The sequence below is a fragment of the Lissotriton helveticus genome, chromosome 3_2 (genome assembly GCF_964261635.1).
Source record: "Lissotriton helveticus chromosome 3_2, aLisHel1.1, whole genome shotgun sequence".
Taxonomy (NCBI): Eukaryota; Metazoa; Chordata; class Amphibia; order Caudata; family Salamandridae; genus Lissotriton; species Lissotriton helveticus.
Genome location: NC_136062.1, coordinates 493,774,115 through 493,789,505, shown reverse-complemented (window position 1 = coordinate 493,789,505; position 15,391 = coordinate 493,774,115). Strand labels below are relative to the sequence as shown.

General features: G+C 48.3%; 1 protein-coding gene across 2 annotated transcripts in view; it reads right to left on the bottom strand.

The window, feature by feature from the left end:
• The window catches only part of ARFGAP2 (ARF GTPase activating protein 2), a 138,264-nt gene that overhangs the window by 112,493 nt on the left and 10,380 nt on the right, over positions 1 to 15,391 (bottom strand). For both annotated transcript variants that reach the window (XM_078684472.1, XM_078684471.1), the window contains exons 2-3: positions 5,616 to 5,734; positions 4,239 to 4,311 (exon numbers count right to left, since the gene is read on the bottom strand). In XM_078684472.1, the coding sequence (XP_078540598.1) occupies positions 4,239 to 4,311; positions 5,616 to 5,734 (192 nt within the window). The remainder of the gene's footprint in view (positions 1 to 4,238; positions 4,312 to 5,615; positions 5,735 to 15,391) is intronic.

Below are 15,391 nucleotides of genomic sequence, written 5' to 3'. Positions count from 1 at the left end.
AACCAGACGTTGCGGTTAGTGCCTGCAGGCGGGTGGCTCCTCCACTTCAAGGGAAATCCTGATGGCTTGGCTAAGTGCTGGAAGCCCTCCAAGGTTTTTGAAGGATGCCGAGCTGCAGGACGAGTCTAGCTGTTGCGATTGTCAAGAGTAGGCAAGCAGGCAAAGTCTGGTACCTAAGTCCACCAGAAGGCTGAAGTTCTCAGCTCTTCTTTCTTCAGTCAGGCGAATCCAAGTTCCTGGTGCAATGGAGCCACCTAAATACTGAATTTAGGGGAGTGTTCGGTAGTAGCCAAAGGGCTACTGACCCTTGGGGTCACTACCCCCCCCCCCCCATATGACCACTTCCTGTGGGGAGGGGGCCTAACCATGTCCCAGAGTTCCTAAATCCACCAGAATTACGATGGTGTAATCCTTCTTTCGTTGGGCACATCAGGCAGCCCACCTTAGGAGCATGACTGGCCTGATAGTCCATCACGCCACCTGGCATAGCTAATTTCCCGCCGGTCCTGGTGCCAAATGGGCCTCAGGGTAGGGGGTGGCATCTACCAGGTCTGGGGGAAACGGGGTCACATATCAAAGACAGCAGGGACGTTGAAGTACCTAGCCTTGGTATGCAGATTTACCAGCCATCCAGCTGGAGGCGGAACGAACACTTTCCACCGGAGCAGGAATCGATTCTGTCCTCAGAGAGCACAGGCTCTCACCGGCAGGGGGTCAGAAACAAGGCTGTGGTGGCAGGCAACATTATGCCAGTCAGGCAGCACACTAAGAGGGGATTAGATTTTCAGGGGGTGTAGGAAGCTGGCTCTGAATATACAATACCAAAGTGAGGTATAGAGTGCACAGAGTCCAGTGGAACCCCAAAGGTAGACAGAGGTAAGGTAGATAGCACCTCACTCTATTTGTTGTAGTGTGGACAAGCAGTAAGGCTTTATCAGAGGGTAGTGTTAAGCATGTGTTGTACACACTCAATCAGAAAATGAATTCACACACTCAAAGACTCAACTCCAGACCAATTGTTTTTGTACAAAAATATTCATTTAGTTATTTTATTTTCTAGAACCAAGCAAGCCTGGCACGGGTAAGCAATAACTACTTTACAATAGTAATGCAGTTTGTAAATAGTTTGAATTGCAATTGTAAATGCACTTTGATTTGGTTACAGTAGTGTTACTGATAATGCAATGCTTTACAGAATGCAGTACATATACTTTGTATAGGATTTGTAGTAAAATTACAGGTAAGTTACTTTTGAGATTACTTTTCTTACACATTGCAGTATGCCTGGATTGCAGTGACATTTCCTGTAAACAGCGTTTTTGTTAGCTTGTACAATTTCAAAGAATTTCTTTAGGTTTTCCAACTCCACAGTTCAAACATTTTCACAGAAAAACAGTCAATGCTATCCTATGGAGGAAAATAGTATTATCGGTTCAAAGGTAAGTACTTTGTTGAGGGAGTTGGTATTCTGGGGTTAGACTCCAGGGTCCCCCCGGGTCAAGGATTTACTTTTCTTTCACCCCCAACACCACTAGGGCGGCCGGGTGCAGAGTGCTGAGGCCCAATGTTATCCGATAGGGGGCCTCCGGTTGGTGGCTGCTGGCGAGCAGGCCACTAGGTTGTGGGAGAAAAGCTCCTGATTTAAGTTCAGGGCACCTGGGGGTTTAGACCAGCACAAAATATGCACCCTCAGGACCACTGGGGTAGCCTGGTGCAGAGTGCTGTTTTGCATCAGAAGCCCTGTAGCTTTAATGGGGAGTCTCTGGTTTGCAAAAGCACTGCAGGCTCGGGGACAAAGGTCTTCTGAGTGCGACCACCCCATGGAGAGGTAAGTTGGGATCTTGGGGGTTGGTTAGGCACTGTCGGTTGGGCCACTCAAGGCCGTAGGGCGTCGGGTGCAGGGGTGCCTTTTAGGGTTGGATCTTCTTTCCATCACCTGGTCGCGGTAAGGGGGGCCTTCTGGTTTGAGGCTGCAGGCGTCGGCACGAGGCTTGAGGCAGCTAAGGGGTCACCGGATCTCGGGGAAGGATCGTTGGGAAGGACACCCTCTTGGTGTTTGGCCACTCGAACTCGGGCCGTGGGCGTCGGGTACAGAGTCTAGCGGATCCTTGCAGAACTGGAGTCTGTTGTTTGAACAAATCCGTTGTTCACTGGAGACACACTTTGGGATGGAAGGCAGGCAGGTCCTCTGGGGTTGTCGAGGTTACTGGCTGCAGGACATACCGAGATGTCGCTGGAGCAGGTTCGAGGTGGGAACAGGCTGGCAGGCCTGGGGCCAAGTCAGTGGGAGCCCTCCTCCCGTTAGCTTCGGTACGGCTGATCGGTCCTTCTTCTTTTCTTCTTGCAGGTTCTTGTCTGAGGAAGCAAGGTTCAAGGTTGCCCCTAAATAGTAGATTTTGGGGAATTACAGGTAGGTAAAAAAGTCGGGACCAATGGGTCTCTTCCCTTAGGTGGGTATACCCCCTATTATGCCACCTTCCAGAACGATGATGGATTCAACCCAGATCTGTGACTGGGGGTGAGTGTCTGAAAAGTTTCAGCGCTCTGTCCATCATTTCCCTGTGATTGCTTAACTTGATGGTGCTCACAAGTATGGTGGGGTTCGAATTCCAATTACTACTAGCCTTTTTATTGTTCAGTTTTGAAGTAATGATTAATATACATGTCTGCAGGAGTGCAGATAAAAAGTCCAATATCCATGTACTAGATTCTTGCAGACACCAGTGCCAGTCACTTAAGATAAGAAAGCTGCAACAGACCTCATTCAGACTTGGGGAATATTCTGTGTTTCCTGTGTCAGCAGAGTCTGGGTGTGCTGGCAAACAGCACCTAAAATGTGGTGCAGCGCCTGTGAACTCCTAGACGCAGTTTACTGAAGGAAACACTGGGCCTGCAAAAAATGGCCAGGGCGGAACATCTTTTCTAAGCCAGCTTGACGACATTTGTTCCAACAGCAATTAAAGCAGGAGTCAACTACCTTTTCAGTTGTGTGACCTACTCCTGATAAATTAAAACCACCCTGCGCTACTGACTACTATATGGACCATATAGATCTACATAAGGGGAGGGAAGGGGTAGAAGGAAGCAAAAAGGAGAGAAGGAAAGTGAAGTAGGAACGAAAGGAGGAATAAAAAAATTAAAAGCAGCAATGTAGGACGCAAGGAGAAAACCAAGAGAAAGAAGGAAGGAGAAAAAGAGGGAAAGTATGAACGAAGAAGATAAGCGAATGGAAAAGACGCTGAAAAAAAGGAAACGAGAGAAGCATGGGTAAAGATAATAAAGAGGCAGCGAAAATGGAAAAAAGTAGAGAAAGACAAATGAATAAAGTACAGGAGAAAAGGAAAGAATCAAAGGGGAGAAGGAAAGTAAACAAGGTGAGAAAACAAGGTAAGCCAGTAAGAAGACACAGAAAGAAAGCAAGAAGGAGAGGACAAATAATGAGACTAGGACAGGAAAGCATAAATAAAGAAGAGAAAGTGACTAAGCAAGAAAGGAACAAAGAGCATAAGGGAAAGGAAGAGAGAAAGAGAAACATAAAGAAATTATTACCTCCCTAAACTCAAGGTGATATGAGGACACTTCTGTGAACTCCACCTACTGACCCCCAGAGTCCTACATACTTCAGCCCAGTGATGCTCAGAGTAAGGCACAGGGCAGCTTGAGGCCCACCTGACCTTCACATGCAGCCTCCTGAATAAGGACAGCACTGGGCTGCTGTTTACTTCAGAGAGCACTAACATGCAGTAAGGTGTTGAACGAAGGGGCAAGCCTTTAATTAAGCTCCAACTCAAGTAAAAGAAAAGAAGCAAACAAGGCCCTGCACCACTTAATTTTAGGACCACATTAATTCAAGACCTCTTGCAACAAACTTGTAAAAATATGATAAAGTCTCTTCAAAAGTGAAAACGGTTTATTTCATTAACATGTAGAAGCGTTTCACCTTCGTACATCCGCTTACATCAGTGAATTGAGAAGTATTTTTGTTTTAAGTGTTAGTTCTCAAAAATGGATGTGAAAACGGTAATGCCTTCTCCCACTCAGTCAACAATGACAAAAGTGGACTAAGAGGCTGGTACCGTGTACATGCTTCACTTCCGCTTACAGTCCCCGCTCCACCACAAAGCCCCACTGCTACCCTGTCGGCATGAATACGTCCCTCGGCACAACACAGACCATACTTATGGCACCTGGGAAAGCGCGAGTACCCATGCCTTAGCACAATGGCAGTGCTTTCTTACCGCATTGGCGTTGCCTCCAACCTGCATACATCGCAGCTGAAACCAGCTCCAGTTGGAATCGAGCTCCGTCGACCTGGGACGGGAAGCAAAAGAAGTCAGAGTCATGGGTGAGAAAGGCAAAGGATTACAGAGGGATACAAGTGGGTGCTTCTCACATCCAGCATTAGAAAGCCTGGGGGCTCTCAACAAAAGGACAGCGGGAAGCAATGAGAACCAAAGAGGGTTATCATAAACAAGCAGAGCTACTCCACAGAACGGTCTTACATCTTCTCATCTCATCATTTCATCATTTCTCCCTCTTTATGAAGTGAGGCCTGTACATTGCTGCCATATTAGAGAGTAGGCCAGCACACATGCAGTCAGCAACTCATACACTCGGCTGATGCAGTGTAGCTCTAGAACCTCTTAGTGCTTTCTCTGCAGTGGCGTCAACAGGAGCAAATAGGCGCTTCCTCAGGTGGCCATTCATAGATGCCACTGGTGCTTTCACAGCTAAAGGAGATGTTTACGGCACGGTTGCTGATGCTGAGGCCCCACTGGTTGTTTACAACCTGTCGCACTGTAGAAGCCTCGAGCACCATCAGCCGTTGCAGCTACAATGGCTATTGCGCTCTAGAAAGGATTGGTCTTTCCCAAGACTCAGGAAGCATGAGCACACGTCTATCAGCCAATGAACTATAGGAGCACGGGTGAGCCTCGAGCCACAGCACTCTCAGATACTATATTTAATGGCCACGGTTTCATATGCCAGGAAAGAAAGCTCTTCTATGCTGCCGCTGCCAGTTATGCACCACTTTATTTGATGCCCAATGGTAGAGGGAACGCCTCCTTCTCTATGACTGAATATGGGGAAATCAACACCTATGAGGCCAATATCTAATGATACAAAGGGAGCAGCACCTTCTCTGCCACAGAGACTGAATGATGTGGGAGCGCAATCTCTTCCTTGCCGCCAGTATCTAATGATGCTCGGTAGCAACCCATTTGTAGCTGCCAATATCCAACAATGCGGTGGGAGCTCCCCATATCCAACACCTATATTGAACTATACGCAGAACCATCCCCTCCCGGCTGCCAGCATCAAATGATGGTGGGGAATGGCTTGCTTTTGTTCTTCCAGTATGCACCAATGCTTGTTGGCAGGAGCACACTTTCTCAGACACCAATAATGAATGTTATGAAGTTATGAGTAAGTCTCCCTTTCTCTGCCTCAAACATGACTTATGCTAGTGGAGCCCACCCCTTCCCCGCACACAACAAACGATGGAGCACCTTTTTCTCCACCACCAAGATCTGACATTGCCAAGGAAGGGACCCCTTTATCGACATTAACATTGATGGACCAAGGACGAGAGGCCTTGTTCTCGGCTCACAAACCTGATGAAGCTGAGATGGACACCAAGAGAGCGGTGGATCCCGGAACAGTCGATGCACAAAAAAACTCCATAGGGAATACTCGCCCAGCTGGGGTTCTTGGCATTACAGTCGAAGCAGGCCTGGAGAGGAAGCAAAAAACCCTGTTAATGGACCCAACGGTGGCGCACAAAGGGGTATGTTACAAATTTACAGCAATAAGCCATGATGATGTCATTGTTTTCTTCCACAAATCCTATGGAGCTATATCATGGAAGAGCAAACAAAAAAAATGCATTGCCTATGCTCATTCTGCCACGGGTGCTAATGACCATTTGAAACATGCTAAAACCCCATATTTTATACTGAAGTACTAAAGGTACACAATTCCTTACTTTATCATACACATTTTAAAAAACACGTGCACACCTCAGCTACACAAAGACTTTTAGAAACCAACCCTTCACCCGGCCACACACACAACCACACAACCACAGAGGGGGTAGACTCAATTTCTGGATCTCTATCCCATACTGCAGCAGGCACACCTCAGCCACACAATCATGTTTAGATACTTAAAATGCTCATCCTATCACACAACGTTACAGGAGGTAGGCTCCACACAATTACTACATCTCTGCCCACACAGCATAACGCACACCTCAGCTACACAACAACCTTTAAATACCAGCTCTTCATTCCATCACACACAACCAGAGAGGAGTTAGAATCTACATACTTACTAGCTCTTTACCTCACAATTTAGCATGCACACCTCAGCTATACAATGACTTTTGGATACCAACCTTTCACCCCACCACACACACACACACAACTACCTTAATTACCAACCTTTCACCCCACCACACACACAACTACCTTAGATATCAACCCATCATCCCACCACACACACACAACCACAAAGGAGGAAGAAACTACCCAACTATTAGATCTCTGCCCCACACTGCAGCACGCAAGCTACACAATGACTTTTAGATGCAAATCCTTCACCCCACCACACACACACACCACAGAGGAGGTAGGCACTACACAATTACTAGATCTCTGCCCCACACTGCAAGATGCACACCTCAGCTACACAGTGACGTTTTCATAATATCTGCACCGGCTCTAGCTCCATGCCCTTCTGAGATTAGGCCAGCATTTTCTAATCCCATTCCTAGCAACTTAAAATGTTTGGTGCAAACATTAGCTTAGTGCTTCCAAAACTTAAAGCTTAAACTGTACCGGACCCTGGCCAGGTCACTGGGAACAGGAGAATCAGTGAAGGTTCTCTACCCTTCATTCAACCCAATGGAATACTCTTCAGCAGGTACAGAAGGCATGGAGAAAAAGAACAAATTAGGCTGTGTGCAAATCAGAAAACTACTTTTAAAAACACAATGATTCAGATCAGTGGGCTGTGTGGGAGCACTATAAAGACAAGCCAAATAATGAATTATTCAATGCCTGTCGTAAGCGCATAACTCAAGGTATGTTGCTGCACAGATGTGACTCAGCAAACTATAGAGGATACAGTGAGGAAAAAGGCACGTGATCTAATCAGCAACGCAGCCCCAGAACACATCAGATAAGTGATCTAGTCGACATGTGATCTGTCCAATACTGTATCCTGCCGTTGGGTTACAGAGATGATCCAATTAAAAATATAACCTGGAGCAGGTTAATGACATTATTTAAATCGATAATGAATGACGGAGGTGCCAGAGTTTTGGACTCCAAGATGGCTGCATTCTTTTAAGTACCGCCGCCTTTAAGCGCTATCATTTACCATCAGCCATTTGTAAAGACAAGATACTGAAGAACTCGGTTGCCCTAGTGCTCTCATTTGTTGGCTCCAAGTCCGGCGGCTGTCTATGCACCTAGCGCCACTGCATCCCCATCAGTGAAGGCCGGTGGAAACGGGGTCCGCTTGGGAGCCTGCACATTGGGTGCACGCATCCACGCTTCTGAGAAGGAGCAGGCTGAGGAACAGCGCATGTAGGAGTCTTCAGCAGATGGACCCTCACATGGAACTTTGGCCTTTACCGCAGCACCTTATACCATCCACAGCAGTGCCTAGATTCAACCTGGGAGGTCATCAATTATCTTGTGTGCTAACCTACACCGCAGGCAAATGGAGGGGAGATAGACAGTTGTGCCTTGTGGCTCCTGGAGCCATGCCCTCTGAGTGTGGTAGCTTTTTTAAACTGCAAGGCAGGCACTTTTCTGGTTCTCGGTCACATAGCAGTGTGGGGTTTACCACAGGATAGTAACAGCAAAAATGTTCTTCAACTTCTAACTTTTGGTGCTATAATTCGCTCATCCCAGTCCACAAAATAAACAGCTCATCTGCATGTGAAGCCACTCTAGGCATCCCTATGCTGGCAGTGTAGTTCTCACCAAGTAATTAAGACGGGTGAGCCTCTTGACCCCAGTTGCAAAGAAAGATTATGGTGCCGGCAGTCAGAAGGGGAGTGAAACGCCCTCAGGGGTTCAATGGTCCAGAGTACCTGCGTAGCGCTCACTGCAGTGCAAGACCAATGCAACACAGTTGTGTAGTGCAACACGAAGCAGCTTTGTGTGCACTGCACACTGCTATCACTGTGCTCAGTAAATGTCTTGTAGTATCTTTGGCAAGTATCAGTGGCTTGAGAAATGCCAAGTAACCATCGACTGATCCAGGGTTAGAGAGAGAGAGAGAGAGCCTGGCAGCAGCTACAAGCAGTTGGGGGCAAGGCTAATGTGCACCCACCTGGATCAATGCAAAGTAATAAAAAAAACGTTTTAAATGTAAATCAAGAATAATCACTGGTTTTGGTCTCATCAGAAAATTACAATGTATAACAGTAAGGCATGCCATTAAATGAACATTTAATTTAGACAGTGTGCACAAAACATTTTGAAGTCTGCATTTTAAAAATATATTATACCAGTTGCTTATGGTATGTTATGTTATAGTTTTGTTAAGCGCACAGCTGCCCCAGCGAAGAGGCGTCCCGGCGCTGTTAGACTAATTGTACAGATTAAACAGAAGCTGGCCAAAGAAATCACAATCCCTTATAAATAAAAATCACAATCCCTTATGAATAGTCATATGAAAAGGCTAACAAAAACACCTGTTCGGTTGCACTTTCTGCATAGGATTTACAAATTGGGATGTTTAACGACCTTTGTGAAGAAAAATTGCCCAAACCTATAGACGACTCTGGGTCGACCCTTCTGCCCTTTCGCAGTAAAGCTCAGGGGATTTACGCCGTCTCAATGTAATTATATGGGTACACCAGCACCCATTCCCCAACATGCACAAAATGATTGACACTGGGGAAGATCATAGCTTCTCAACCCTGGACTTGGCGACTACCTATCACCAAGTGGTGTTAGATGATAACCCCAAGCATCTCAAGCCCATTTGCAGTGTTTTTAAAGGATAATTAGCGGGGTAACTGCAATTATGCGATTGCATGGCAGCAGCGTTTTTTTGCACAACTAGGGATTTGTCACATAATCCACTATCTGAAGCATAATCTGTAGGTTTTAACAAAAAGAATTGATTCTAGCTTAAATGGATCAAAAGTTACTAAAAATAAAGCCGCACAATGGAAGGCCCTTTGCAAAGGTTGAATGGTCACTTTTCAGTTTCTTATTGTTATATTTGGGTGTTTAACTGGTACTAATGAGGTGCAACCAATGCCCAGACAGGTTACCAAGTATAAAAATAACCAAGTAATACGATCAGAAAATACACCACATTATGCTGCGTGTTTTGCTTTCTCTTAACACATAATTTAGTCAATCCTGCATCATACTTTGGTCCTCCCTGCTGCATAATGCCAGTGTCACTGATAATGAGGGACACTTTGGGTGGCTTAGTGAGAGCCGCTGCATTGCAGACGCTGGTTTTTGGTGAAAACGAAGAACATGACAAGATTGAGGAGAGTGCAGCAAGCTTTGTCTGATAAGTGTTTAACTCTGAAGCTTAGGGAATGTGGAATTAGGGCAAGTAAAGTGGAATAAATCACAGGCTCTGGGCCAGGGGCGTTTGTTCTATGTGGGCAAATGGGGTGGTGCCCTGTCGCTGAGAGAAGGAGATGAAGAGGAGATTTGAAGGAACACGCGAGCTGGCCAGTACAAGGACTGAGATGTGTTTTTTTCCTTTGGAGGGCATGTAACTGTGCCTGTGCAGACCGGGTTCTCATTGATTTATTTTTAGGGTTGCACAGAAAAGAGAACATAATTACCAAACATAATTAACTGCACTCATGCAAAACCAATGAAGGTAATTACACTCTACCACTGTCGGGTGGCGGCTTTCCGCTGTTCCGAGCGCCGCCACGGGACACATGCAGGCATCGGGATACTCACTTCCGGCCGGAAGTGGTGTCCTGGTCTAGTCCTCCACCTCATTGCCTCACCAAGCACTTCCGGGGGAACACGCTTAAAATGCGTGAAACCCGCCGGAGCGGTGCTTCTGATTCTTCTGCACATGTAGAGCCCAGCTGCCGTCGGAGGTCCGGTCTTCGGCATTTCATCTCGTCAGGAGGGACGGCAATTCTTCGTGTCACGGTAAAGCTTCCAGGGCCTTATGCGTTACCTGACTTCTTGCCGTGTTTTGGTAACCAAGATACAGCGGCGCAGGAGCGCTTGACATTGCTGTACTTGTGTTTTGCCATTGTTACTTTCTGCCTTTATTCGGATGCTTGGCCGTGGCGCTACCGCCATTTACACCAAGAAGTGCAGGAGCGCTTTGACATTGCTGCATTTGCTTTTTTATTAGGTTAGGCAACCGCACAGGAGCGCCTTGTCATTGCAGTACTTCGTTCTTTATTTTAGTTTTGGCAGGAGCGCTACTACTACTTGCCTTCACGCTTACTGCGTGGGAGTTCTATACATCAGGCCGCGCTATAGCGCTTACCCTGGAGTTCCAGTTTGTACCACCCCAGGCGCAGAAGCGCCTCCTTTGTTTTCTTTGGTTCTTTGGTGGTTCCGGCGCAGTAGCGTCTCATTTCGTTTTCTTTGCCAAGGCCGCAAGGCTCCGGGACACTACGGCATTACCCTCTTCATTGAGCCAACCCGAGCAACAACTAGTGGCGAGTGCCAGGGACAGGGGCTCCTGTCTGCATGTGTTTTATGGGGTGTTTTCAGCGCAAGCCTAGTGTTAAGTCCTAATCGGGTCTTTCTTGTTCCCTCAGTTGTGCCAAGACCCTGCCCAACGTCCCTACCACCAAAGGCCGCCACTCCTGTCCATTTGGCCCCCATCCCTGGATCCATCCCATCCTTGTCGGGTGTTACTCCCGGCGGGGGTTAGTTGGGATCAGGGGCGGTGGTTTCTGTCGTCTCTGCAGAATTACTTCACAAGCCCAGGTGAGTCTTGTGAGGTACCTGACAACCACTTTTTTTAATTTTACCAGCCGACACTGCTCTGGGCTGCCTCCATGGAGCTTATGAACAGATGGCGCCACTGGCATATGGCGGATCGGCAATTCACTTATTCCAATGCACACTACTCACTCATTCACAGTGTTTTTATTCCAGCGTTGGAATATGCTGCTATCGCTCAGTAAATTTGAATGTATTTTATGTAGATGTCTCAGGGGGTTACTGCTTCAGCTATAGATTTATTGAGGTACCTGCAGGTCAGAGGCTATGATCCTTGTAACATAGGTTAGTGAATTATGAATAGGGCTCCCAGTTTGATGGTATTTTTATTTTTTTACATTTCCATTGTCTTTATTTACCAATATTCTGTTTGCTACTTTTATCAATATTTATCCATATTTATTTTGGGTTTTGTCAAATTTTGTATGTGAAATTGGTATATTTCTACATCTATTTAAATTATACACACGCACTCAGGCTGGAATACATGTGAGGTTTCAAAGCTATGAACACCCACAGAAGATAAATCAATGCACGTATATAACAATATGCAAATTTAAGTATTAACCTTGCGCCCATATACTGCTGTTTAAGCCTTTTTACAAAAAAAAAATGTTTTAACCCCCTTACTTATCAGTCCACACATTATTGGCCTGTCATTCATAGCAGACAATATTTAGAATTCATTTTAAAAAAGCAACCCAATTTCTATTTTATCCACATTTAGAAATAAATACAGACAAGAAAATAAATGTTTTTCTACTGTATTTATCTGTAAAAATCAGTCAAACTGAAAACAGTGAGCCTTAATTATGAACCAGCTTCAAGGAACTTTAAATGTTTTTTCTTAATCTTGCCTAAATCTTAGATCATTAGCAAGAGTTACTTTAGGTACTAATGGACTCAGTAGTAGGTTCTATAACAAGCATTGGAAATGCAATAGGTCTCGCACCATTAGAGTTAGTGCTTTTAGAATTGTTTATGGGTTTTTTTGTAAATGTTTAGCATTTTTGTTTCCTGTAGCCAATGCTAAAGAATTACAAATAAAAAAAGCCATAAACATTTCTTAAAGCTGTAACTGAAATGGTCTGAGACCTATTGCACTGTGTGAGGGTGAGGGTGAGGGGTTGAGGGGTGAGTGAGGGTGAGGGGTTGAGGGTGAGTGAGGGTGAGTGAGGGTGAGGGGTTGAGTGTGAGTGAGGGTGAGGAGTTGAGGGTGAGTGAGGGTGAGTGAGGGTGAGGGTGAGTGAGGGTGAGGGTGAGTAAGGGTGAGGGTGAGTGAGGGTGAGGGTGAGGGTGAGGGTGAGGGTGAGGGTGAGGGTGGGTGAGGGTGAGGGTGGGTGAGTGGTTGAGGGTGAGTGGTTGAGGGTGAGTGGTTGAGGGTGAGTGGTTGAGGGTGAGTGGTTGAGGGTGAGTGGTTGAGGGTGAGTGGTTGAGGGTGAGTGGTTGAGGGTGAGTGGTTGAGGGTGAGTGGTTGAGGGTGAGTGGTTGAGGGTGAGTGGTTGAGGGTGAGTGGGTGAGGGTGAGTGGTTGAGGGTGAGTGGTTGAGGGTGAGTGGGTGAGTGGTTGAGGGTGAGTGGTTGAGGGTGAGTGGTTGAGGGTGAGTGGTTGAGGGTGAGTGAGGGTGAGTGAGGGTGAGGGGTTGAGGGTGAGTGAGGGTGAGTGAGGGTGAGGGGTTGAGGGTGAGTGAGGGTGAGTGAGGGTGAGGGGTTGAGGGTGAGTGAGGGTGAGGGGTTGAGGGTGAGTGAGGGTGAGTGAGGGTGAGGGGTTGAGGGTGAGTGAGGGTGAGGGGTTGAGGGTGAGTGAGGGTGAGTGAGGGTGAGGGGTTGAGGGTGAGTGAGGGTGAGGGGTTGAGGGTGAGGGAGGGTGAGGGAGGGTGAGGGTGAGTGAGGGTGAGGGTGAGGGAGGGTGAGGGAGGGTGAGGGTGAGTGAGGGTGAGTGAGGGTGAGTGAGGGTGAGGGGTTGAGGTTGAGGTGTTGAGGGTGAGTGAGGTGTTGAGGGTGAGTGAGGGTGAGGGAGAGTGAGGGTGAGGGGTTGAGGGTGAGTGAGGGTGGAGGGTGAGGGGGTGAGGGTGAGGGGGTGAGGGGTTGAGGGTGAGTGAGGGTGAGGGGTTGAGGGTGAGTGAGGATGAGTGAGGGGTTGAGGGTGAGGGGTTGAGGGTGAGTGAGGGTGAATGAGGGTGAGGGATTGAGGGTGAGGGGTTGAGGGTGAGTGAGGGTGAGTGAGTGTGAGTGGTTGAGGGGGAGTGGGGGTGAGGGTGAGTGAGGATGAGGTGTTGAGGGTGGGTGAGGGTGAGTGAGGGTGGGTGAGGAGTTGAGGGTGAGTGAGGGTGAGGGTTTGAGGGTGAGTGAGGGTGAGGGGTTGAGGGTGGGTGAGGGTGAGTGAGGGTGAGGGGTTGAGGGTGAGTGAGGATGAGTGAGGGGTTGAGGGTGAGTGAGGGTGAGGGGTTTAAGGTGAGTGAGGGTGAGGGTGAGTGAGGGTGAGGGGTTTAAGGTGAGTGAGGGTGAGGGTGAGTGAGGGTGGGGGGTTGAGGGTGAGTGAGGGGGAGTGAGGGTGAGGGTGAGTGAGGATGAGGTGTTGAGGGTGGGTGAGGGTGAGTGAGGGTGGGTGAGGAGTTGAGGGTGAGTGAGGGTGAGGGTTTGAGGGTGAGTGAGGGTGAGGGGTTGAGGGTGGGTGAGGGTGAGTGAGGGTGAGGGGTTGAGGGTGAGTGAGGATGAGTGAGGGGTTGAGGGTGAGTGAGGGTGAGGGGTTTAAGGTGAGTGAGGGTGAGTGAGGGTGAGGGTGAGTGAGGGTGAGGGGTTTAAGGTGAGTGAGGGTGAGGGTGAGTGAGGGTGGGGGGTTGAGGGTGAGTGAGGGTGAGTGAGGGTGGGTGAGGGTGACTGAGGGTGAGGGTGAGTGAGGGTGAGGGGTTGAGGGTGAGTGGTTGATGGTGAGTGAGGGAGAGGGGTTGAGGGTGAGGGGTTGAGGGTGAGGGGTTGAGGGTGAGGGGTTGAGGGTGAGTGAGGGTGAGGGTGAGTGAGGGTGAGGGTGAGTGAGGGTGAGGGGTTGAGGGTGAGGGGTTGAGGGGTTGAGGGTGAGGGGTTGAGGGTGAGTGAGGGTGAGGGTGAGGGGTTGAGGGTGAGTGAGGGTGAGGGTGAGTGAGGGTGAGTGAGGGTGAGGGGGTGAGGGTGAGTGAGGGAGGGTGAGGGGTTGAGGGGGAGGGGTCGAGGGGGAGGGGTCGAGGGTGAGTGAGGGTGAGGGGTTGAGGGTGAGGGGTTGAGGGTGAGGGGTTGAGGGTGAGGGGTTGAGGGTGAGTGAGGGTGAGGGGTTGAGGGTGAGTGAGGATGAGTGAGAGTGAGGGTGAGTGAGGGGTTGAGGGTGAGGGGTTGAGGGTGAGTGAGGGTGAGGTGTTGAGGGTGAGTGAGGGTGAGGGTGAGTGAGGGTGAGGGGTTGAGGGTGTGTGTGTGTGACAGTAACTTGTGTGTGTGAGGGCAGTGTGTGTCAATGCAACGGGGCTCATGTTATCGACCTCAGAAGCATTAAAAGTGTGTCTTGGAACGTCTGAGGGCAGCTCGTGTTACAAGCTTGCTTTGAAGATGGTCATGCAGTGCTGGGAGTGGAGCAGATGGTCCTGTTTATGACCTGCAGAGCGCGTGTGAAGTGGGCGCGGATGAAGTGACTGGGGGGTGAGGGGTGTGCAGCCTGGTGTGCTGAAGCCTGGCAGCAGAGGCGGCGCGCGCCAGCAGAGGCGGCGCCTGCACACAAATTGGCTAAGTGGCTGGTGGCAAATGGACGCACATCAAAGGAGCCGCGAAAGTAGCATGCAAGCAGAGGAACCAGAGACTCATCTGATATCAATATTGTTCTCCTTCTGGGAGTGAGAAACTCCAGCTTTTAGAATGGTTTCATCACTCATCAAAAACACAATTCTACAACCAGAGACACTATCATTTCCCATTCTGCGTACAGATCTTCCCATGTGTAGGAGTGGTCCCAGTCACCGGATAAGTCCCAGCTGCGGCATTTTTTGCATAGCCATCTTTTTATTTGCGTACCTAATAATGTTTGATCTATACACCAATGCTATCGGACTCCATTCTGCCCCGCTCTATCATGGGCCGATTGCAGGATGCCCGATAGCTTCTTGCGACCTTTGGCGCCCCTAGACCACCTTCGCTCAGTAGTAAATACAATTATTTATATTGGAATTGAGTAATGTCTTTTCTGACTTGCTTTTCATTTCATGCATCACAGCCTCCCTACAATGTAACTACGAAAGGTTGGTATGGCAGGAAAGCTGCCACTTTAACAAGTGTCTGCTTGCAAAATGTGATTACCGCAGCCAGGTCTAATAGTTTGAAGCACACACTTCCAGCAGAAACAAGGAGAAGGGGGACTTACGGAAGGGCAATGCACCCCATAGGTCAGAAACAAATACCCCA